The sequence below is a fragment of the Terrapene carolina genome, unplaced genomic scaffold, assembly GCF_002925995.2.
Source record: "Terrapene carolina triunguis isolate 2854851 unplaced genomic scaffold, T_m_triunguis-2.0 Scaffold89, whole genome shotgun sequence".
NCBI lineage: Eukaryota > Metazoa > Chordata > Testudines > Emydidae > Terrapene > Terrapene triunguis.
The window spans coordinates 30,429,916-30,454,670 of record NW_020664440.1 but is presented as its reverse complement, the minus strand read 5'-3'; the positions used below and the strand labels follow the sequence as shown (position 1 = coordinate 30,454,670).

Below are 24,755 nucleotides of genomic sequence, written 5' to 3'. Positions count from 1 at the left end.
CTGTACATTTCCTCTTAAAAAGCATCTTGCTTCTTCCTAGAATTACAGATCCAGCACTACACCCTCAAAGGTGCAGTAATAACAAAGCAGCAGCACAGTCCCACCACACACACTGAGTCATCACTGTAAAGCCAGGTGGAAAGAACACTTGGGCCTTCCATCCAAGGATCTCCCAGCACTTCTCAAATATTGACACATTAAGCCATAACTGCCTTAGAAGTATCATCACCACATTACAGACAGAGAAACTGGTGCAGAGACAGACAGATTTCAGCTATATGAAGTGAGCAGCACTAAAGCCCCGCTCACGTCTTCCACTCTAATCTAAATCATGAAGTAGGGAACAGGACTGAGTTACCCAGGTTCTCAATGCAGCTCGGAGTACTAGATCAATCTTTTTGTTCTTTATCGGGGGTAGCCGTGTTAGTCTGTATCTACAAAAACAACAAGGAGTCGGGTGGCACCTTAAAGACTAACATTTATTTGGGCATAAGCTTTCGTGGCTAAAAACCTCACTTCTTCAGATGCATAGAGTGAAAGTTACAGATGCAGGCATTATATACTGACACATGGAGGTTTTTACCCACGAAAGCTTATGCCCAAATAAATCTGTTAGTCTTTAAAGGTGCCACCAGACTCCTTGTTCTTTTTGTTCTGTTTCTACTAATCTGTTTAAGCAGAGGATAAACAGTTGCCTGCTCATTGTAGCAACAGCTTCCAGAAGGGTTTTCCACCCCTAGATTTTGGGCACCAAAATGAGAAGCTCTGGGGAGACTTCTAGTGGGAGAAAGAATCTACACTGTTGTAAAGAGAGAGTTCAGAATTCAGCCCACAGAGCAGACAAAACTAGCACTCAATTCCCCTTCCTGCTTGCAGTGTCAGTAATGCAGGTTGCCTACAGGACATGGAATGCACTGAGGCTTCAGTGAACACGCAGTGGTATGTAAACTCTCAGAAGACAGCAGGTAGGGCAACCCCAGTTGTCTGGGACCTAGCTCCTCCCCAACCTCTCTTTCTCAGCCACTCACAGCTGGTTCCCTCCCTTGAAGTGCCCCAGAGGAATCTGAAGCACAGGCAGGCAGGAGTGGTTGAGACTCAAGGGCATCTTGAACAGAGCCAGCTCACATGCAAGGGGAGGGAGGCGAGAATGCCCCCCCCCCCCCCCGCCCCCTGGGTTTCAGGACCCTGGGAATGAAAGCAACCACAAGACAGCACGCTCAGGTGACATCTGCTTTATTGGGTGAAGTGTGCCATTTAGGAGTTAGCATTGGGGCCCTTCTTCTTGCCAAAGCCCGGCACGATATTGACAAAGCGCCGGTTGTACTGCATGCGTCTCTTGGCACGGCCAGTCTTCTTCTTCTTCTTCTCTTGCTTGGCAACCTTTGAGGAAGAGAGCACAGTTAGCTTAGCAACATGCCAAGAGGGGGCGGGACTCCTGGCTCCTAGTCCCCCTGTGTGAACCACTAGGCTGCAGTGGTCACAGTGTTTACTGATATCAAATTGCAACAAACCCTCAAAGTCTGCAGCAGGTGAAACAAACAGCCCTGCCCCCACTCCCCCTGGTTACATCAATGCATCAAAAGAATCACTTACCTTGGGAGTCTGGCCTCTCACCTTCCCAGCACGAGCCAGGGAGCCATGGACCTTACCTGGGGAGAGAAATCAGGAGAGCTGTACTCAAGTGCCACAAGACACTGGGTAATATGTACAGTGTGGCTGGGACACTGGTGTGGTTGCCCTGGTGGCCAGATTCATTCCAACTTTGTCACTCTAGGTCCTGCATTTTCTTCACTAGACCTTTAAGTTAACCCACATGTCACCAGCATCCTAGTAACTGGCTCCTGAACCTCCTTTGTAAAAGAGACATGGTGACTGGGGGCCTCTAAGGATATGTCTACAATAAAAAGAAGACGACGACGACTAGCACCCTGGCTGGCCCAGATCAGCTGACTCAGTTTCACAGGGCTACAGAACTGCTGCGTAGACTTTCAGGCTCAGGCTGGAGCTTGGGCTCTGAGACCGTGTGAACAGGGAGTCTCAGAGCCCAGGCTCCAGCTGGAACATCTACATTGCTATTTTTAGCCCCACAGTCTGAGTCAGCTGATCAATGCTCTGAGACTCTGTGCTATGGGTATTGTTGTTTTGGTTTTTTTTGTTTTTTTTTAAATCACAGTGTAGATGTATCTCGAAGGACTGACAAGGTTCCCACAACCAATCCAACCCCAATGGGCTTCAGTCCTGGACTGGAGTTCAGTATGTTCTATTCACTCTGGCGCCTCCGACTGAATATGAGGGGCCTCCGAGTGCTGTCTGATGTGGATCCCTGTACAGTGGGCTGAGACCCAGCAAGCTTGTTTTACACAGGCATCCTCCAGGTCCTCTGGCTTCTCATGCACCAATCAGAGCCCCAATGGCTGCAGTGGTCTTAGTCTAGCATGACCCTGCTGTAGCTGGCCATCGGCTCTTGAAACCCAGCTAAAGAGCTCAGTGGGATGAACTCTTTTGCATGCCTCTTCCACCTGTCCAGGAGCTTTATCTGGGATTTAAGTCCAGTACACCTCTCCCAGAACCTTTTAATACTTACCACCCAGCATGCGAGCAGCCACCTCCAGGGTGGTAAACTCGCTGATGCCACATTGCCCAATGAGAGATTCATCCTCCAAGGGAGTTCCACCCAAGAGAACAACCTGATCCTCAGGTGCGATGCCCTCCAGGGACTCAATGTGAGCCTGATAGGAGACAGAAGGTACAGAGAGGTACAGTCAGCTAGTGAGGCCAAGAGAGCAAAGCTAATCAAGCACCTTCCTCAAGTCAGCAGGCATCACTGTAATCCCCCCCATAACATGAGGTAGAGGTGGGCTATCCAAGGGGACACAGTATCCAAGATCAAAGAGTGTTTCTTTCTGGGCAGCACAATGCTAATAAGGTTGAGTGATTGGAAGGAGCTCAGATCCCACTGCCACAGATCAGGAACGAGGAGGACTGATTCATGAGGAGAGTTAGAGCTGTCCAAGCTGGCTTTGCAGGGAAAGAGATGATGCATTCCAACAGTCTCTGGGGATATGAATGGGGTAAATGCCATGGAGGGAAAGGAATCCATGCACTAGGGCACAGACAGGAGCTATAGAAAAGCCTGACCAAATTGTTTAGAGTGGCACTGGGGAGAGATACCACTGAGTTATGGGGTGAAACGAACAGCCTTTCATTCAAACTGAAAGGCCCAATGCAATTACCCCGATTACAATTTGGTGTCACAGAAAGTGCCAGGGAGATTTTAGTGACAAGCAATCGGGAATGTTTAATATTTCTTCCGAAGAGCAGACACAAGGGAGTACTGGTTGAGGCCAGCATTGTAAGAGGGGAGAGCAACCCCTCCTGAGCTCAATCCCCCCCCCCCGCAGCACAGCCTTTCCAATACCATGATGGGACACTGGAATCAGCACAGAATGCCCCTTACTGACTCAACTCCAGAGCACCTTGGCTTCCTGTGAAGGTCTTCCATCCAAGTTCCGGACTAGGAAGCACATGCTCAACTTATAATGTCAAGATCAAAGCCTGATGTGGTCCAACTTTGGGCAGCCATGTCCCTATGATTCTCTCAACACAGATCACACAGAGGAAAGGGACCTGCAGTGCCCAATACCTTCTTTGCCAATATTTATGATCAGAAATCAGCAGCAATTCTACCCCTGCCCTTCCCCTCGGGCATGAGCAATCAGATGAAGGAAGCATTGAAAAGCCTTACAGAATTGTTTAGGGTGGCATAGGGGGGCAGAGAGAGAGAGTGTGTGTGTATGTGGATAGCGAATCCTTACCTTAATGTGAGCTACTGTTTCCTGGCCAGACACCTCAAGGGTGTGCAGGTTCTGAGCACGGATGAACAGCTGCATGGTTCCAGCTATGCTGAATGGACAGAACAACAAGTGTTAAGGCAATTTACCTGAGACCAGGGCATTCCCACAGCAGGCTAAAGACATTAGGCCTCGCATTCTGTGGCTACATTGCACTAGACTGGCTGAGAGAGACAAGCAGCTACCCAGTAACCTACTGGGAGCTCTACAGATAAAACCCAAACAGGAAACAAGCAGACATGAGCCAGTGAAACACCTACAAATAGAACCCAGGAGTCCTGACTACCAGCACCCCTGCTGTAATCCACTCCCCCCCCCACCCCCACTTCCAGAGCCAGTGACAAACCCTGAAAGAGAGCCCAGAAGTTCTGTCACTGGCTTAAACAGAAGAGCAAGTAAAGGAACTCAGAAGATCTGGCTCCCAGCCCCCTTCTCTAGCTGTGAATCCCATATCAAAACATGAGTTAAGTGACTTAGCCTGCAGCAATAAATCATTACCTACACAATGCAATCAGGATACCCAAACCCTGGCAAAGGCAGGTATCTCCAAAGGCCCTGGAATTCTGCTATGACTGCCTCTGATCAAGCACAATCTAGCCAAAGTCAGTCTCTGCACCTTCCCAACAATGGCAGAGGTTTCAGGTAGCAGATCTGCTAGGGCATAAACAAGGAAACTTTACTGATGTTCCTCCCCAGATAGACTTTGCTGCAACCCCAGAAACAGACAGTACTGGTAAAAAGTCAATGCCACCTGCTGGGCCTGGATTAGTCTGAAGGGTTGTGTAACATGTGGAAGTTTGGATACACTTGAGTAGCAGCATCCTTAGTATGCCACAAACAGAACCCAGGAGTTCTGACTCCCAGTCCTCCCCTGCTCTAAAACCCACTGACTCCACTTTCCTCCCAGATCTGGAGATAGAAGCCAGGAGTGGTTCACTAGGGAATGAGGCTTAAAAGTGCCTAGCTGAGCTAGCCAACTTTACCAGAAGATGCAGAATGGGGAGCCACTTCCCAATGACCAGGTACCTTGGGAGAGACACAAGGGACCCGGCACCATCCAGGGATCTACTCACGCGTCACAATCCATGACATGAGTCAGCCCCAAGCCTTCTCACAGTTTGCCTGTGAGCCCCATCTGCCCCTTCCTTGCCCACGTTGGGCTCCTGTTCCAGATCAGGCCAGCGAGGCGTCTGGCCCACTGGAGTGGTGGAGCAAGAGGCGGGGGAACCTCCCGCCTTCACTCACCCAAGGGGTTTCCTACCCGCCACCCTAGACCCATCGCCACCCAGCACCACAACTGCCAGGCACCCCATGCCGCCCGGGGGTGCCCCCGCACCACGAGCCCCCGGGGGACGGGTGAGGCGAGGGCTGCTTCGTGTCCCGCCCCATTCGGAATCCCCACTCCCACCCACAGCCCCCAAACCACCCTCCCACCGGCGTCACCCACCGCCTGATCCAACCCCCCAGAGCCCCTCTCAGGCCGCGCTCTCCGGCGGGCAGGACCTCGGGGCCTCACTCACCACGAGACGCCACCACCATACAAGATGGAGCCGGAAAGAGAAAGGAGTTAAGCGGGAGCGCGCACGCTGATATACGTACAGGGAGACGCGCGCGGTGCGTAAAGCGTCACGTCATACACGGTCGGCTGTCGCCCGCGGAGGCGTCACAACCCCTCTCCTCGGTCCCAGCAGCAAGATGGCGGCGGCCATAGCCTTAGCGGGGCTGAGGAGGCGGCCGGGTAGCGTGTGGGGCGCGGGGGCCCGGCGGCTGCTGCAGGCGACTGCCCGGCAGGTACCGGTAACGGGGGCTCAGGTAGCCGGTTCGTCCTTACCGCCCGCCCGCAGCTAGGGGGTGGCTCTCCTGCCCCACTGAAACGGCGCCCACCGTGGGGCGGGACAGGCAGCGCTCGGCTCCCGCAGGCGGGATAGCACAAGAACAGCACCTGAAGGGGTTATTTACCCTCCCCCCTTGCATTTCAGAGCCAGTCCCGGGACAAACCTGAGACCTACCACCCCCATTATCCCGGGATCGTGGAATCCACTGAAGAATATAAATTTGTGGAGAGACTCATTCCACCCACCAGAATTCCTGCTCCCCCCAAACACGCCGAGTACCCCACCCCGTCGGGCTGGAGAGCCCCCTCAGGTAACAGTATAGGGCCCCTAGCCTGGAGCTGGGTTTGGAAGGATTCCATGTATCAGTAAAGGTCAATTTCACCGCATGCACCCAAACCACTGAAATATTTCTATTGGTAACTGACATTTACAGATAGTCAACATAAAAATACTGCTTGAGAACTTAATTTGGTTTAAGGATATTTACTTTGTATATTTTGATATGTGATACTGAGTTTGTATTTTAATGGTTATAAAGCTTTAACTTTGAATTTCAACATGTCTAATTTCCCACAATTGTGAACATTTAAATCAACAAAATGCTTAAAATCCATGATTTTTCACAACTGGAAACTTAAATTGAAAAAGCTGCTTAAAACATTATCCATCAAAACAAAACAAAAATCAAGTTCTGCCAAGCCTACTTGTAGCAACTGTTGTTGAGTGCCAAGTTTCAGAGGGGTAGCTGTGTTAGTCTGTATCCACAGAAACAAGGAGGAGTCCAGTGGCACCTTAAAGACGAACAGATTTATTTGGGCATAAGCTTTTGTGGGGGGGGAAAAACCCACTTCTTCAGATGCATGGAGTGAAAATTACAGATACAGGCATAAATATATATTATCTGTAATTTTCACTCTATGCATCTGAAGAAGTGAGTTTATTTTTCCCCACGAAAGCTTATGCCCAAATAAATCTGTTAGTCTTTAAGGTGCCACTGGACTCCTCCTTGTTTTTGTTGTAAAGTGCTGATTTAGCATGCTGTGCCTGTATCCCAGTTCTGCATTGACTAGCTCCTCTGACCAATGAGATAAAAGCCCAAGCTGGTGCTGTTGTGAGGAAGACCAGCTTTGGCCTGAGCTAGAGGAGTGGTCTCCAACCTTTTTATGCTCAAGATCACTTTTTGAATTTAAGGGCAACCCAGAATCACACACACCCCCTCCCCCAGACCTGCCCCACTCACTCCAATTACGATGTGCCCCCCCCCCCCTCCCGCTTGCTCTTCTCCAACCTCACTCATTTTCACTGGCCTGGGGTAGGGCTGTCCATACCCATATGCAAAGTATGCAGCTGTGTGGGGCACCACATTTCCTGGTGCCCTGTGCAGCTGTGTGCTGCTCCAGCCCTGCCTCTTTCCACCCCTGCTCTGCCCCAGCCCTGCTCCCACTCCACACTTTCCCCAAAGCCCCAGCCCTGCCCCCACTCTCCTGAGGACTGCAGCAGGGCTGGGCCTGCACTCACCAGCAGCTGGAAGTGCAGCAACCTAGCTGTGCTGCCAGTGAGTGCTGGGGGGTGGTTCCCTCCTGCCCCCTAAGCCAGCCCCACCCATGGAGGCCTGGGGACCCCCCCCTTGGGAGGGGCTGTGTATGCCCCAGAATAGCTAGGGATGGCCCTGGGTTGAGGTTCGGGAGAGGGTGTGGGCTCTGGGTTGGGGGGTTTCAGTGTGGGAAGGGGTTCTGGGCTAAGCCTGGGGTAGAGGATTGGGGTGCAGTAGGGGGTGAGGGATGGAAGCTCTGGGAGGGAGTTTTGGTACGGGGGGGGTCAGGGCTGGGGTGTAGGAGGGGGTTTAGGGTGTCCCTGCATGCTGCCCCTCTCTGCAAGCACTTCCCCTGCATCTACTATTGGCCACAGCTCCCTGTTCCCAGCCAATGGGAGCTGCAGGCAGGAGCAGTGTGCAGAGGGAGATCCCTGCTCCCCGCTGGGGCCTACACTGGCCATTTCCAGGAGCCTTGTGGGGCCAGGGCAGGCAGGGAGCAAGCTTTAGTGGCAGTCCCGCTGCACTGCCAGAGATCACGATCAACTGGGAGATCCTCTAGGATCGTGGTGACCGCTGTTCCACAGTATTTTAGAACATCCAATGCTCTTAAGTGAAGGGGAATTAGTGTCACCTACATTTTTTCCACCAGATTATGGGTTATGCTGCAGTAAGTGCATTGAATGTTAGCAAGTCCCATATGCTCCTTAAAATGTTTTTCCATGTGATTTTAAAGTGGTGGGTTTTGGTCACAGTGCTATATATTCCTATGACTCAGATTATTTATTTTAGTCTGAGGAAGTTTTCATACAGTAAAAGAGTTGGGTGCCATTTGTCTCTTTGAAAGTTTCCCCCCATAGTGCTGCATAACCCTAAAGGGTATATGAGCCTAGAGCAAAAAGATACGTTTTCTCAGATCAGAAGGCACCCAACCTGCAGTACTCTTTGACTTCTAAGGGCTGGTCCACACTGGGGCGGGGGATCGATATAGGAAACGCAACTTCAGCTACGAGAATAGCGTAGCTGAAGTCGACGTTTCCTATATCGAACTAAAAGTACTTACTTCGGGTCCACGCGGCGCAGGCAGGCTCCCCCGTCGACAGCGCTTCCTCCTCTCGGCGAGCAGGAGTTCTGCAGTCGACGGGGGAGCGCTTCTGGGATCGATCTATCGCGTCCAGATGAGACGCGATAAATTGATCCTAGAAGATCGATCTCTACCCGCCGAATTAGGCGGGTAGTGTGGACCAGCCCTAACAACACAAACTGGCCCCTAACTCTGGCCTCGCTTCCTGTAACTTATTTTAAGCTACAGTCACTGTTTGCATGTTTTATTTCAAGGATTTGTGGTTTTAAGAGTAAGATACAAAGTGATCAAGGCTTCTAGTAGTCCTTCCAGCAGAGTATGCTGCCTCTTTGCCTGGAATAGGCTTACCCCTCTGTTTCTAAAGCTTGAGAAATACAAGCCTTGTTAAGCAGTTGGCATCAGAAAAGTGACTAAAATTTATTCCAGTCAGATTTTTAGCCAAGCTACGGCATGTGAGCAGGCATCTGTTCTGCCTTCATGCTTAAGTCAGCTAAATTCTGATTGGATTTTTAGATGGTACTGGGAGTCTGTGGTACGGAGAGTAGAGTTGCAAACTGAGATGACTTGAGATTCACCAGGGTCACTTTTCTGATCTGAGCTCACTAGTGGAGCATGCAGAGCAGACAGTGGTCTGACCTAGCGTTGAAATCAGTTTTTTTAATTAGATACTCCACCTGCCCTTCCGTACTTTGTGAGACGGTCCCGCATGCACAACGTTCCAGTCTATAAGGACATCACCAGTGGCAATAGGAGGATGACTGTTATCAGGAAAATCGAAGGAGATATCTGGGTATGCACCATTCCAACTCATTCCTAACAGCCTACCAATGATGATACAGCTTCTTAAACAATGCATATTCAGTGATTCTCCTTACCCCAAAAGGGAATGCAAATTTAATAGTAGGAGAATGTGTATTGAATGTATCCTGCAGAAGTCAGTTTCACAGCCAATCGGAGACATATAGCTAGGGTCCTACCAATTCACAGCCCATTTTGGTCAAATTCACAGTCATAGAATTTTAAAAATGGTAAATTTCATTTCAGCTATTTAAATTTAAAATTCCATGGTGTTGTAATTGTAGGAGTCCTGACCCAAAAAGGAGTGTGAAGGTGCATTTTGTTATCACATGCAGTCATAATGATTTCTTATAGGCAGATGTGCTAACTAATGTGATTTATTTTCTTTCAAATAGATTTTTGTTCTCTCCGAACGTGTACTGCATTAAGCCTTTTGGAACAGTCTTGAATGCAGATTTCAAAATTGGGCTCTAGCTGCATAGTTCAGATCCAAATCTGAATGTGGCCAGTGTTTAGGGATGTTCAAATCTGAGACTTTGGTTCAACTGCTTTTCTACTACTGTAGATGTCATCTGACTATTCCAGTGATTCTGCCAGATGGGTATTGTAGCTGCAGAACCATATTTGCCTAGGCTTTGAACAGCTGCCTTTCTCAATGTTTTTTAAATGTCTACCAATTGTATATTTAAATATGTTTGTGAAAGAGTCATATTCTGTATTAGGCACTGATAAACACACCCAATTGAATAGTGTATCTTTCTCTAAGCTATGTACAGTATCATGTAAAGGCCCAGATATGTCCGTGGATGGTTATGTAGCTCCCACTGCAGTGAATGTGAACTGCCCATGTTCATCCAAGAGCTCCAAATGCCTGAAACCCAACAGGTACTTGGTAGGTGAAAAAGAGGGATGGAACTAGAACATACCACCTGCAAATGACTGTTTGAGGGCTGCAGCTGTTTGGCTCTGCTGAACTTAAAGGGCCAAACCCAGAAAGATATTCTGGGAAATAAAGGTCCTATAATAGAGCAACCCCACATTTTGGGATTGAATGCATCTGTTTCATGGGGTTCTCAATCAGGGTTAGTAGGGAGCAGAACATCACTGAAGAAATTGTTCTTGGGAGAGGGGTTACTTTGGTGTTGGATCTATCACACCACAAGATATAATTCTAAAGGATATGAACTACCTGGGGTTTAAATGGAGTTAGAGGAGGGATTGGGGGGCAGGATGAAAGGCTTGCAAAAGAGTTGATGTTTTCTCTTAATTATATGTAGTTGTAAGGACAGGGGACGGAAAGGATTGGGGACCAGTAGGATCAGGGCAGGAAGCAGACTAAGACAAGGCAGGGTAAGGGTCATCCTATTCTTCTCTTGTTCCACACTACACACAATTCAAGGTCCAGGAATGGCCCAAAATGTGCCTGTGCATTTGGCGGACAGAAAATAAGGAATTTGCTCATTGGAGCAGTTTTAGACTGCCTGCTGCTCAGTTTTTCTCCCAGTTACCCCATGTCATGCCACTCTTTAGATTATTCATTTACCTAACTTCATGACCATGCCCCAGATAAGTGTGTCACATACCTGGGGAAGAATTTGGCCGTAAGGAATGCAAACCCTGGTACTTTTTGTGCATTTGTAAGAGGTTCTACACTACCCTCAATTTGTGTGTGCAGATTGAGAGCACTGTACGGCTTGAGCCTACATTTGGGGATTGAATACATCTATTTCATGTGGATCCTAATCATATGGCATTACAGTGGAATTAATGAGCATTCATTCTCTATAAGGAATTTGCAGATCATGCATGCTATTGGGAAAGTTATTGGGAGGTGGGGGGGTGGTTGGTTGCGGTACTGCTACTCTTACAGCAGCATGGCCTACAGAGCTGAGCAGCTGGAGAATGGCAGCTGCCGGCCAGGAGCCAAGCTCTGAAGGCAGAGCCGCTGCCACCAGCAGTGCAAAAGTAAGGATAACATGGTATAGTATGAGCACAGAAGTAAGGGTGACAATACCGTAGCCCCCTAAAATAACCTTGTGATCTCCCTGCAACTGCCTTTTGGGTCAGGACCCCCAATTTGAGAAACACTAGTCTCCCCCCATGAAATCTGTATAGTATAGGGTAAAAGCACACAAAAGACCACATTTCATGGTTTGACATACGTTTTTCATGGCCAAGAATTTGGTAGGGCCCTAAATACAGCTTTGTAAGACAGTTACATATTCCCCAGAGTAACAGCCACTACAGTGATATTAGTTAGGAAAAAGCTAATAGGGATGCTATACTAGTCCAGAATAAGGAGCAAAGCTTTCTTTCTTGAGGAGAGATCACTTTCCTCCTTGCATGGATGCAGAAAATGGAGAGTTCTATTTATTAGACTCATCTACCACCCCAGGAAACAAAATACCAGACTAGCTGGACCACTGACACTGCTATTCTGGCAGCTCCTACAAGACATAATTAACAACATAACATCTCTGAATGGTTTAGTGTTATGCCTTACACATGCCCCGCTTTAAACCAAGACAGTCAAACTAGCTCTTAACTGCTGAAAGCCTGGCCTAGTGTTTGATGCCTATAAACTTTTGGACTGTCATTATTTGATAGTTATATTGAGACTTTATTCTTGTTCTGTTTCTTTAACCTCAGGCCCTGGAAGAGGAAGTTAAGGAGTTCCTCACTCAGCTCGCTGGGAAACCACCACCTATTCAAGTCAACGAAATCACCAGCAGCATCCGTATCAAGGGCTATTTTGACAATGAACTGAAAGAGTGGTTGTTGAATAAGGGCTTTTAAATAAACCAACTATCCCATTTTCTTTGTGCTGATGGATGCTATCTGTCCCCTTCTGAGGAAGATGTGTTTTCTTGCTCAGAGCTATCCTAGACCCAGATGAACCAGTCTTATTTTTTATGCAACAGCAGCAAGTGTCCACGTAATGTCCTATTAGCAGAATGCTTTTTGCCAAGAGAGGGAGCTGTACTATAACATCCATGTGAAAGTTAACAAAACTCCATCCTCTGCTGCGCTGAAGAACAATGTCTGATTAATTGCACATTTATTTATACCACATGAAATGTACAGGAAAAGTTTACAAAATGACCCTTCCTTGGGTGACTGTTGCAATAAAATTAATTAAAAAAAAAAAGTTCTGCTCTATGAGCTCCAATAAGGGATTGTTCCTTGTTGCTGCTGCCAAATGAGTTCAGCTTTTGGATCCCCATTGTGTCTGCAGTGAGGCCAGTGTGAGTTCACTGTATACAGGAAGGGATTCTTAGACATTTCCATCTAAAAGAGATCAGTTCAGTGCAAAGAGGCAGTGCCCACTCTGTGGCTGCCATTGGAGGTGAAGGCTAGACATGATCTAACCTGGTTCATAATGTGGGCTAAGGAAGGAGTTAGGGCAGCTCACTGCAATGAGAGGAGAAATGGGGCTTTTTAACAAGGCAGTTCAGTTTCCCTCTCTTACAAAGAGAGTCAACAGCCACTTTCCTTTCACTTCTTGTTTTCTTGGAAGCAAGTGTAAAGTGGCTACTCCTTGAACTTTTGAACTGGTCATGCATCTCACACTGTCACTTTCAGCTCTGAGAGTAATATTGGCTGTAGTTCCATGGATTTTGATACCCGTAGACGCCGTAGTTCTACATTTGAAACAAAAGAGAGAACATAGTTATTGTCAGAGTGGGGCGAAGCATGAGACTAACTTCTCCCCCAGCATTAAGGAAATTCCTTTGACAGTGAGGCCACCATAAAGAATTAAATTTCTATAGCACCCTTAACCCAAAGGATCCAAACACTATACATAAAGGAAGCACTTCATCCACCTCTGGAGTTCAATATGACCACTCTTAAACAGCTCACAGTAGTAACACTGGATGAGGATAGGAAAGTGAAGAGTCTGCCATGCTGGATCAGACCAATGATTCATTTAGTCCCATATCCTGCAATAGCACGAATCAGTTATTGGGGCTGGAGAAGGGAGGTTTACATCTTATGAAGGCCAAGAATGTGTAGTTGTGGAGCAAATCCCATAGGCAAATAAAATGGGGGGGAGGGGGAGAGAGAAGAGAAGAGAAGAACAGGGCAAGTAACTTGCCCAAGGTCACTGAATCAGTGGTAGAGGTGGGAATAAAACCTGAGAGCCCTGACTTCCTGTTCTAGCCACAAAAGCTCATTCCCCTTCCAGAACTGGGACTAGAACACAAGAGGGCTAACTCTCAGTCCCTCTAACCACCAGAAAACTCTCCAAGCTAGGAATAGAATCCAGGAATCCTGAACCCCAGCCCTTTGATCCGATCACCAGACCACACTCTCCTTTATTAAAGACCCCAGAACTTCGTTAACACACAGTTCAGGGTTGCCCAGCCCTGCCTCGTGCTCTTCCAGAATGTGCAAAGTGACTAACCAAAAACCTTTTAAAACCAGAAAATACAGGACTAAGGCACATACTACCTCTTCAATGCAAACTTAACTCTGCCCACTACCCCGCAGCTGGCAATAGCTCCTAGGAATGGATCAGTTAGGGCGGTGGTGAAGAATAAAATTACAAAGAGATATGGTGGATTTTCCATCTCTTCAGGTCTTCGAATCCAGACTGGATGCTTTAGTCAATCACAAGTTATTGGACTCAATATAGAGGTAACTGGGTGAAATTCTCTGGCTTGTGTTGTACAGGTGGTCAGACTAGAAGATCCAATTTTCATTGCTTATCTTAAAAACTATGAATTTACAATAAGGAGATACAAGGAAGTTCTAAGAGAAAGTGCCATTGTGTTTTCCAGAGATCCAAATTCCAGCATTTATCTGTACGCACACCACCTGCATTCAGTGTTAGATGTAGCTAAATGAATGGTGAAGGGATTGGTTGGAGCATCTTTGCAGATCTGTTACTGTGATATGAGAGGTGCACAGTACCTTGAGGGATTAAGTATGCCTCTTTTCAGTGCTGAGTTCTGCAGGTTGTGTCAACAGAGGTACACAAGGGTGTCTTCTTGCCATAGGGATTTTGTTGGTAGTCTGTGGTCTCTAAGGCTTTGTGAGGGATAAATGAAGGCAATGTCTCAGAAGGAATCCTCATGGCAAGAGTGAAGGGGAGGTAACATTTAGCAAGTCTGAAGTGGTTTGTGTGAAGTAGGTTGTGTTTGAGTGTAAGTACCTCTTGTTCAGCACACCTGACCAAATGCAAGGATTGCCTTAGCAAAAAGGAGCTATCAGACAGGGTCCTACAGTGCTCATGTGCTCTGTAGCATCTGTGAAGGGAGAGTGCTAGTATGGGTGTTATTGGCATGGTAGAGCATTGCTCAAAGAGGAAAGAGTTAAGGCTGCTTTGTGGGGAAGGACAGGGGATGTACCTTAACTCTTCATTTCCTGGTGTTCTGTGGTTTAAACTTAGCCATTCTCCACATTCTGGAAGGGCACAAGACACCACAAAGGCAATCTTGACATTTTTAGGCATTTAAATTCCCTCTTTTTTTTTTTTTTTAAATAATCTCTCAGCACCTCTGCAACACAGCCTACTTCTCCACTGTTTAACATCCAAATTTGACCCACTAACCCTATCCCCACATCCCTGTGAGACACAGCAAGTTCAAGACAATCTGAATCACCATGCAGATTTTATAGCAATCATCTTAACCGTTAAGCAACTCGCAACCTGAACTATAGTAGAGCTGCTGTTCTGCTAGAACAGGGAATGGAAACATGTCACACACATTTATTTCAATCCTGCCAGATGCATTAGCATACGGGGCTCAGAAAACCGCATTAGTGCCACACTGCTGACCTGATACCAGGTGCTGTAGTTATAAGCGGCTGCTGGATTGGTACTCATATCTCCACCCATCAGTGGTGGGATGCCTGCAGTAGTGACCGCAGGGTTGACCATCCCAGGAGAGTCCTCAGCTCTCAGCTTTTTGTCTTCTGGTTCGTCAGTGCAGCTGGGGAAAAAATTAAAATGCAATCAGTAACTCAGTTCATAGCACAGGACCTAGAGGAGTCTGGAATCAGAGAGAGGAAACCTAGTATGGTACACAGCACATCCTTGTCTGGGCTCTGGGATGAGCATTACTTCATTAAGGAAGTCAATCATCAAAAATGCTGCTTTTTAGTCTGCGTATAAACAATTGGCAAGCAGGAGTCTTAACTGAGCAGGGTGGCATTCAAGATCAGTTACTGACAGCTCTGGTGCACCATAAAGCAATCAGGACTGGAAGGAGCCTCCTGTATCAAATAGCATGGATTGGATCACAGGCAACCTCATGTTACAATCCTGTTTATAAACTTATCAAGGTCCATCTTCAAACTAGTTTGGTTGTTTGTCCCCACTGCCTCTACTGGCAGACTGTTCCGGAATATCAATCCTCTGATTGTTAGTACCTTTCTAATTTCCAGCCTAAATTTATTCTTGGCCAGTTTATCTCCATTTGTTCTTGTGCCATCATTGTCCTTTAGCCTCGACAGCTCTTCTTCCTCCCTGAGGTCTATCTCCCAGTGTATTGCTAGAGAGCCATCAGATCCCTTCTCAGCCTTTGTTTTGCCACGTAAGACAAGCCCAGTTCTTTCAGTCTCTGCTCATAAGACTGGTTCTCATTCCCATCATCCTAGGAGCCCTTCTCTGCATACATTCCACTTTGGATTCATCTTTCTTGAACACAGGTGATCAGGCTTGTACACAGTATTCCAGATGAGGTCTTATAAGTGTCTTGTCCAATGACATTATTACTTCCCTATCTCTACTGTAAATCTCTCACCTGATGGTATTGCATTTGCCCTTTACATGGCTGCATCACGTTGATTGCTCTCAGTAATTCTGTGATTGACTAATACACTGACATCTTTTCCTCCTCATTACCAATTGATGAGCACCCAGCTTATAGCAGAAAATATTAGTTTCTAAATTCACAACCTTGTACTTTGTACTATTAAATTTCATCCCATTTCTATTACTCCAGTCCTCAAGATTGGCCATCCCTGAAATAGACAAACTGTACCTCGCAAGCCACACGTGGCTCTTTTATAGTTAAAATGTGGCTCACTGAGCCCCCTACTTTCCCCCCTATTCTCCACCTACCAGGCTGGGGGGAGAGCTCGGGGCTTCTGCCCTGCGTCGGGGCGGTGGGGCTAGAGGCTTCTGCCAAAGATAACTGGTGCCTGCAGAGATTTGGGGGCACAATTTAAAGGTTCTTCCTCCCCTCCCGCAACAGCTTGAGTCACACACCCAAGGCATGCCCCCCCTTGCCCTCAGCAACCCCTCCCCGCAGGTCTCAGGTGTTAGCTCCACGTGGAGAGGCAGTAGCAAACAGATGGGAGCTGCAGGGAGGAGCATCGTCTCTGGTTTCTGCCCAGCGGGGAGGGGTTCTTGGGGCTTCAGCGCCGTGGGGCACGCTTGCCGGGGCTTGGCGCTTCAACAAGAGCTGGGCTGAAGCCCCAAGAGGCATTCCCTGGCTCTCGAACTTCTGAAGATTGTCATATTTGGCTCGGCGGGTCAGTAAGTTTGGCCACCCCGATCTAGTTCTTCCTATATAATATTCTGACCCTCCTCTCTATTCATGACACTTCCCAATGTATGAGAGACTGTTTAAAATCTGGTAGCATCTGTGCCTTACCCATTTTCAGGGGCTCTTTTCCTGGTCATCTGGTGTTTGAGGAACTTTTGGTGTTCATCATACGCTGTCAGCAAGCTGGGAAGACAGAAGGGGACAGATGGTTAAGAACAGGAGAACTTGCTGTGTGTGTTTCAGTGATTTTACCAAAGTTTGCACTGGTGAGAAGAGAAAGCTTTGTCCCTCTAACTTTGAACGTGCTTTGTTTTGCCCCAAGCTTCGTTTGGCCCCCGGTGCTCCCTAGCAGAGGTGGGAATAGAAGTGGCATGCTAAACTCCAACCACTTGAGCCAAGTCTTTACCTCCAACAAAATGGGTATTTACTGGTGGTCCCTTCTGGCTTTATAACCTATGAAAGAATGATTGTCTCCCTTGTTGGCAGATTTGAAAGATGGAAGATTAGGCCATCAAGTCTCAACTACGATCCCTAGTGGTAATTCAAGGGCAAGGGGCTGGCGTTAGCCACACTGTGACTGATCTGATGTTTGTGGATGCAATTAACCCAAAGTCAGTTCCAGGCTAGAGGATTCTGGGCGTAAGAATAGAGGGCTTAATTCTCTAGAGCCATCAATCAGGTACCTTTCACCAGAGAAGGAGAACCCCAAGAACACTCCCCTCTGTGGACACTGGGACAGGGGGCCTAGTGGATAGTACTCTGGACTGGGATGCAGGAGACCTTGGTTCTATTACCAACTCTACCACTGGCCTTTTGGGTGACCTTGGGCAAGTCACTTCCACGATCTATGCCTCAGTTTCCCCATATGTAAAATGGGGATAATTATACCTGCCAGCTTTGGGCTCTACTGATTAAAAGCACCGTACAAGAGTTAGGTACAGTAACTCCTCACTTAACATCATCCCAGTTAATGCTGTTACATCACTGCTCTATTAGAGAACATACTCATTTAAAGTTGCGTAATGTCTGCTTGTTTGGCCGTGGGGGCTTGGAAGCAGGGTGGGCCGGCAGCCCCCCAATCAACTCCCCTCCACGCCCCCACGCCCTCTGGGAGCCCCGCGGATCAGCAACTCCCCCCCTCCCCCCGCAGCAATCAGCTGTTTTGCGACGTTCAGGAGGCTGGGGGGGGGGGGGGGGGGGGAGGGAGAAACGAGGGGCGCGGGGGGGGGGGTGTGTGTGTGCAGGGGCAGGAAGAGTGGGGCAAGGGTGGAGTGGGAGCAGGGCCTGGGGTTGAACACCCCCTGGTACTTTGGAAAGAACAGCAAGAGGAGCAGCCAGACGATCTACCCTCTTTCACTCTCTGACTTCACCACCTCAACCAAGCTTCAAAGTCAGCATTGATGAGTACAGTATTAAATTGTTTAAAACTTGTACTGTATATGTATGTGTCTTTTGTCTGGCAAAAAAGATTTCCCTGGAACCTAATCCCCCTATTTACATTAATTCTTATGGGGAAATTGGATTTGCTTAACATCGTTTCGCTTAAAGTCGCATTTTTCAAGAAAATAACTACAACGTTAAGCAAGGAGTTACTGTATTATCTGACTTTTTGTACTCAAGGGGTGAGGGTCTCAGAAACAGCCCCACGCAGACAGGGTGTTCTCTTACCTGTGTATGCTGGACCCAAAGTCCTCAAGGAACTCCACTCTGCGCTGTGAGAAGACAATCTTCGTCTCCTCAGGGAGGCCACTGCTCAGGGCTCTCTCAAAGCAGTTCATGGTGTTGCCTTCATTCTGCCTGACATCGGCGCTGAACTCTATCTCCAGGAGGTTGGCGTAGAGCTTCGCATTTTCCTGTGTGACACAGGGAAGAGGGAGAGATCAGAGATGTGGTGCCTGGTCCAAGTGGAAAAGGTATGTTCAGAAGGCACCGGGGAAGTCTTGTTGAAATCTTCCTGCTTCAGTCTTCATTCTGAGAACTAAGGATACATGACCCTCAGCTCCAGGAATTATGGAGAGGTCTCTTCTGCACTCAGAAAATTCCCCATCTCCTTTCATCCTGAAGTGCTTCATCGTTTATCTATGGTACTGGAGCGCAACAGCTGTTGACCCACACAAAAATACCACACCACGATTTAGTACAAGCAGCAAAAGAATCCCACACTCAGATGCAAGTATCAGAGTGTGTGTGTGGGGAGGAGGAAAGTAGATTTAGTGAGGCAGAATGGACTGGTCTAACCTGGAATTCAGCCAGGACCCTGTCACTAACAGAAGCCAAAATGGCTAATGGTTGGTTGTTGCCCTTTGATCCTTGCTTACCACACCCCACACTCCCATAAACCCTCGACCTGACTGCTCTCATATTAGAAGTTGTTTGACTGGGCCACTCCAAGAGTCAGGCAGAAGTGTAGTTTAGTGACTGGAACACTGGGAATAAGGATACCTGGGTTCTAGTCCCTGCTCTGCCACCACAGGCACATCCTTTCCTTTCTCAGTGCCTCAGTTCCCTTGTGACACTGGCAGGCCACAGATGCCAGCTCCTGCCCAGGCTGCAGGCATAAGCTAAGAATCAACAAACTCATAGCTGGAGACCAGACCAGTTCACCTGTATGTTTGTTTTGCTCAAAATAGGTATTAGTCTTATAAGAATGTATTTAGTGTTTAGACTCCATGAAATGCTTGTAAATTGCTGCATTCATTAATCTCACTTGCAATGTCTGTTTTCCATGCTGTAAGAAAATATGTAGGTTTTACTTTATAATTTTGAAAATGATCACCTGGATGCTGATCGCTGCCCCGCAACACCCCCTTCCTTGATGGCCCATTTGATTTTGATAGCCCTTCTGGATGGGTGGGTGGGACAATTCCCATGCCTGAGTTTACAATTTCAGAGCAAGGGAATTGTCCCACCCACCCAGATAGGCCATCAAGGAATATCACAATACAATGGACTGGTTAATGGCCCTATTGCACCTGGAAAATGCTACATACAAGGAAACTTGTCCTATGGACTTGGAAGCTGAATGAAGGAAAGAAAACCGTCACAGGAAAATTTTCCATCTCTTTGGCTGTTTGAACTCTGACAGGGCCAGAGACTCTAAACTGAAGCCAGAGATCTCCAGTGTCTGCCTCCTGGGTCTGCCCTCAAAGACACTTTGAATTGACAGATGACTAATTCTGTCACTCTTAGGATTTACATGGTAACTCATTTGTGTGTATATTTGCTTGCTTTAACCTGTAAATAACTCTTATTTCTTTTGCCTAGTTAATAAACCTTTAGATAGTTTATTAAAGGACTGGCTATAGGCATTGTCTTTGGTGTAAGATCTAGGGTACCAATCGATCTGGGGTTAAGTGACTGGTCTCTTGGGACCGGAAGCAACCTGAATGTAGTGTGATTTTTGGGGTAAGTGACCATTTAGCACTAAGTCCAGTTTGTGTGGGTGGCAAGATAGACTGTAGAGTCTAAGGGGACTATCTGTGACTCCATGGTAAGACCGTTATAGTGATCCAGGAGTTCACATTTGTTACTGGGTTGGTGAAATTTAATTATAGAAAACACCACTAGTGTGGGGTGTCTGCCTTGAGGTTGGCACTCACAATCATGAGTCACTCTAGACAATGTGTCACCCCTCACTAAGCTTGACTACTTAGCCTGTGAGCTCTCTGGGGCAGGGATTCTCTCTCAGTAGGTGCCTGTGCAGTGCCCAGCACCACAGAAAGATGACCCTCCAATCTTGATCAAGGTCTGTGTGCAGTGCCTAGCACCCCCTCAATCTTAGCTGGAGCCTAGATGCAATCAATACACTAATAAAAATATGCAATTATGCAGAACAGTCTTCCACAGCATCTGTTCCCTCCTGGACAGAGACACTATCTCACCAAGAAACCCTAATGCATTGTCTTCTTGGGAATGTCACCCTCCCCATCCCAAAATCTCACCGGGTCTTTCTCTAGTGCTTCCATGAGAACCTTCCGAGCCTTTATTAGATTTTTCTGCACTTTCAACACCTGTCGGGCCAGCTTGATGGCATAGAATGAGGCCAGGGGCATCCCCTCATTGTCTCGTATGGCTTCCTGCAGCAGAGCCTCAGCTGCCTCCAGGTTGCCATGTCGCCGCTCCAGGCTCACCCTACGCAGACGAACCATAGCCAGCCCAGGGATGGACTCCTCATAAGACTTCAAGATGCGACGTGCCTCCTCCAGGTCTCCTGCACAGATGCGGGAGGGGAGAGAGAAAGAAGTGACAGTGGCAGTGAAGGCAGGCAGCATGGCAAGCACATGTGGTGCTCAGTGAATTTAGAGGCTATATTTATTTTGCTTTAAATCTGTTGTACGAGAGTCTCACTCATTTCAAAGGCAAAAAACTTACCACACTAGGGGGCTTAAAGGGTTTAGCGGCATTTTCCAAATCATCTAACCTCCGCTTTAAGCCTGTAAAGACTGAAGGGGATAGCGCACCATCACGGATACACATTATGGTCTTGGCTTTGCAATTTAAACATGGTACAGGCCAATATTTGCAATTGAAATCAATATAAATCTGACAAGAACACATTTTAAACACATAGACACAGCTAAAGCAAAGGGTTTCTGGCCAAGAAGCTCCTAGGTTTCTGTATGTCCCTTACTAGGCAGCAGTTCACAGATTAAGGCCAAAAGAGACCATTAGACCATCTAGTCTGACCTCCTGTATAATATAGGCTGGAGAATCAACCAGTTCCCCCTGTGTGGAGCGCACAGACTTATAATTGACTGAAGCATCTCCCAGGAAGACATCCAGTCTTCATTTGAAGACCTGAAGAGATGGAGAATCCACCACTTCCCTAGGGAGTTTGTTCTGATCGTTAATCATACTGTCAAAAACATGCCTTATTTCTAATTGGAATTGTTCTGGCTTTAACTTCCAGCCACTGGGTCTTGTTCTGCCTTTCTCCACTATGCTAAAGAGCCCTTTAAGTATCCAGTATTTCTCTCCCCCCACCCATGAAGGTACTTATATACACCATAATTAAATGACTTATTGAGCTTTTTGATAAGCTAAAGAGACTGAGCTCCTTAAGTCTCTGTAAATAATTTTTTCCAACTCTCAAATCATTTTTCTGGCTCTTCTCTGCTGGGGGTTTGAAGACACACACCCAGGTAGACTATCCCAACTTACATGTGAGTTTATGGAAAAGTGAGCCAGAGCCAAGATTTACAGAAATGACTAGTGATTTTGCTCAACTTGAGACATCTTAAAGGAGCCTGGATTTTCAAATTGCTAAGCACTCTACCTCTAAGAAAACATCAGGTGTCACGCTGGGCACTCAAAACTCACTAACTGATTTTGAAAATCTTATCCCAGCATTCCCAGATTCTATTGCTCGCTAAGCACTCTGGGAGAGACTAGCACATGAAGAGCTAATTTAGAGTTCAGAACTGAACCAGTCATGTCTGCCCCTTAAGATTTGGCCTCAATCTTTCAATAAGAGTTACTGAGCAGGCTGGTTGTGAACACACAAAAACAGGGTTGGGTGGCTTAGTGAAATGTCAATGAGAAACTCTATCACCTCCCCCGCTATTGAACTGCTTAGTTAAGTCAACTTCCAGCTAACCAAGGGCTTCTCAGGCCAGCAAATCAGCAGAGGGGTGCAGCTAGGGTAAGTTTCCTCTGACCTTGCTTCTCTTCAAATGCAGCCCACAGGAGGTGGATGTTGGGCTTCCTGGGGAGGTGGTAGCCACAAGCTCGTTGGAAGACGCTCCTGGCCCCAGCCACAGTGTGGTTCTCAAGGTATTTCGTGTACTAGATTAAAAGGGGTCAGGGGATACAAAGAGGACATGGATGCGTTAAGGTTGCCCACTTCCTGTGGCATAGAATGTATGAAAGTCTGCTACATCAGCTTGTATTGAGAAGGTTATGGTGCACTCACGTTAAGGGGCTTAACACACCTCTCTTCAGAATTTCCTGCACCCTCTTAGGCAGGTAGGAAACACGGGCAGATAAAAAGCAGCAACGGAATTTAAAAGAAGGGTGTTAGAATTTTGCTCCACAATATACATGCAGAATAAAAAAAAATAAATGAAACGTTTGGAAATCCGTAAGAGAGCACCACCTGAACTCGTGCTGACTGCACAAGTAATGTGGGCAGCAGCCAGGGTGGGGAGAAGAATCTCATGCCCTGGTGCAGAATTAACTCTCTGATTCCCAGGGGGCATTTAATACCCCCACCCCTACAAGATGCTGCTGGCTTAATCCAAGGGCTAGGGGACTCTGCCCAAGGCTAAAGGGGAGCAGAATTACTAGACCCTGCCTAAGTGCTAGAGGGCGAAGCCAATCTACTTTAAACCAGTGAAACAAGAGACTGCACCCAACCATTCTGTTCCAGCTCTGAGCTGCTGTCCCAAAGGGTGGGCTTGCTAAGCCCTGTAGGCCAGTGTGCCCCGGGGATTTAGCAGATGCTCCCCCCTTTACCCACAGCCATTTTTTAAAAAAGCAGCAGGGGTATTCAAGTTAAAATTTGCTCTTATCAGCTGCAGAATAGGGACACAAATCCTCCCACGGCCTGCTACCGCCATCCAAAGCCAATCCACGCTCCTAGTCATGGCATTGTTGAACATTTGGGACTGCAACAAGGCTTTGGCTTATCTCCTGCCTGTCTTCTGTGAATGAGGAAATACGGTAAACTAACAGATCCATCTTCCAGGGCTAAGACAACACATAGCCATTGAGGAGATTTTTTAGAGCATCCTCTTAACTGCCTTAGGAGCAGAGATGGAGGATTGTGAGGGGAGGAGCGCCGCCCATCTTCAGAGTGAAGTCAGCAGGATTCAGATATGCGACGCAACCCCCAGGGAGGAGGGGGAAGCAAGAAGGGGCTCACCTTGATCCAGAACTCCTCGTAGAGGGCACAGGCAATGACGCAGCGCTCAAAAAGCACAATGGTGCGCTCGTGGGAGCCACTGGTGATCTCATAGTCCAGATAGTCACGCCAGTTCTTCAGCTGTGCTCGTTCCAGCGGCTTGACATGAAAGTATGGCCTCTTGATCTGAAAAATGTTTGGGATGGGGAGGAATAAACAGAGGTTCGCAAGACAGATAGGAGGGGGGCTGCAGAGGAAGCAGACTCAGGCACAGGATGGTGGGGGAGAGCTAACCTAGAGAGCGAGTTCTCAGGGGCAGGTATTGCATGTAGTGCCTTGTACAATGGAGCCCTGACTAGGATCCTTAGATGTTACAATAAAGATACAATATTGTAGAGCAGACATTCAGAACAGCATTCAACCCAGGGAGGAGCTGATGGAAGGGCACCATGATGGTACATCCCTCATCTATCTCCCTATAGTTTGCAAAATGCTACCCAGGCAGCAAATGTAGCCACCTTTGGGGGGGTAAGATGAGAAACCCCGAGTACACAGCAGCAAGGGAAGAAAATTTTGGCCAGATATCTCCATTACAAAGAGCGCTGTGAAATCTTATGTCTGTGTAAAGATAGGAGCTCAGGTTAAGGCCCCATGACTACAAGCCCCCCACTACAGCTCCATGTTCAGCGTTGCTACTTCAGAAGGATGAAGGAGTGATTCCACCAGGGGAAGTCTAGGTATGTCTAACCCAGGGGTGGGCAAACTACGGCCTGCGAGCCGGATCCAGCCTCTTAGGACTTTGGATCCGGCCCGCGGGATTGCCCCCCCGTGGCACCGTGGGCCCCGCGCCGCTCTCAGAAGTGGGGGAGGGAGAGGAGAGGGCTCCGTGCATTGCCATTGCCTCACAGTTCCCATTGGTTGGGAACAGGGAGCCGCGGCCAATGGGAACTTCGGGGGAGGTACCTGGAGGCGCGGCAAGGGCAGCGCACATGAAGCCCTCCGCCTCTCCCACCCCCAGGGGCCGCAGCGCTTCCTGGAGCGGCGCGGGGCCAGGGACAGGGCAGGCATGCAGGGAGCCTGCCCTGGCCCCGGTGCGCGCCACTGCTACCCCAGAGCTGCTTTAGGTAAGCGGGGCCGAGCCGGAGCCCAAACCCCTCCTGCACCTTGCCCCCCAACTCCCTGCCCTAAGCCCCCTCGTACACCCCACACCCCTCCTGCACCCCAACCCCCGGCCCTGAGCCCTCGCCACACCCCACACCCCTCCTGCACCCCAACCCCCGGCCCTGAGCCTGCCCCCGCCACACCCCACACCCCCCCTG

At 48.1% G+C, this 24,755-nt stretch overlaps 3 protein-coding genes across 6 annotated transcripts in view; 1 reads left to right on the top strand and 2 right to left on the bottom strand.

Moving 5' to 3' along the window:
* Positions 1-1,216: 1,216 nt before the first annotated feature.
* FAU (FAU ubiquitin like and ribosomal protein S30 fusion) lies at positions 1,217-5,457 on the bottom strand. 3 transcript variants are annotated; one of them, XM_024193572.2, is made up of 5 exons: positions 5,372-5,457; positions 3,816-3,903; positions 2,585-2,729; positions 1,594-1,649; positions 1,217-1,380 (listed from the first exon to the last, which is right to left on the bottom strand). In XM_024193572.2, exons 2-5 carry the CDS (start codon positions 3,888-3,890, stop codon positions 1,255-1,257), a joined length of 402 nt encoding a protein of 133 aa, XP_024049340.1. In that variant the 5' UTR covers positions 3,891-3,903; positions 5,372-5,457; the 3' UTR covers positions 1,217-1,254. The 3 variants fall into 3 exon arrangements, with proteins under 3 accessions (XP_024049340.1, XP_029767046.1, XP_029767045.1); XM_029911186.1 differs by lacking the exon at positions 5,372-5,457 and adding an exon at positions 4,350-4,433; XM_029911185.1 differs by lacking the exon at positions 5,372-5,457 and adding an exon at positions 4,354-4,433.
* Positions 5,458-5,534: 77 nt separating this feature from the next.
* MRPL49 (mitochondrial ribosomal protein L49) lies at positions 5,535-12,054 on the top strand. The gene is made up of 4 exons (XM_024193571.3): positions 5,535-5,642; positions 5,831-5,996; positions 8,967-9,091; positions 11,749-12,054. The coding sequence occupies exons 1-4, from the start codon at positions 5,547-5,549 to the stop codon at positions 11,893-11,895; spliced, it is 534 nt and encodes a 177-aa protein (XP_024049339.2). The 5' UTR covers positions 5,535-5,546; the 3' UTR covers positions 11,896-12,054.
* An 86-nt stretch (positions 12,055-12,140) lies between these two features.
* The window catches only part of LOC112102339 (pre-mRNA-processing factor 39-like), a 25,134-nt gene continuing 12,519 nt past the window's right edge, over positions 12,141-24,755 (bottom strand). For both annotated transcript variants that reach the window (XM_024193567.1, XM_024193568.1), the window contains exons 8-14: positions 23,458-23,622; positions 22,253-22,379; positions 20,537-20,805; positions 18,264-18,448; positions 16,704-16,778; positions 14,882-15,035; positions 12,141-12,740 (exon numbers count right to left, since the gene is read on the bottom strand). In XM_024193567.1, the coding sequence (XP_024049335.1) occupies positions 12,678-12,740; positions 14,882-15,035; positions 16,704-16,778; positions 18,264-18,448; positions 20,537-20,805; positions 22,253-22,379; positions 23,458-23,622 (1,038 nt within the window). In that variant the 3' untranslated portion in view covers positions 12,141-12,677. The remainder of the gene's footprint in view (positions 12,741-14,881; positions 15,036-16,703; positions 16,779-18,263; positions 18,449-20,536; positions 20,806-22,252; positions 22,380-23,457; positions 23,623-24,755) is intronic.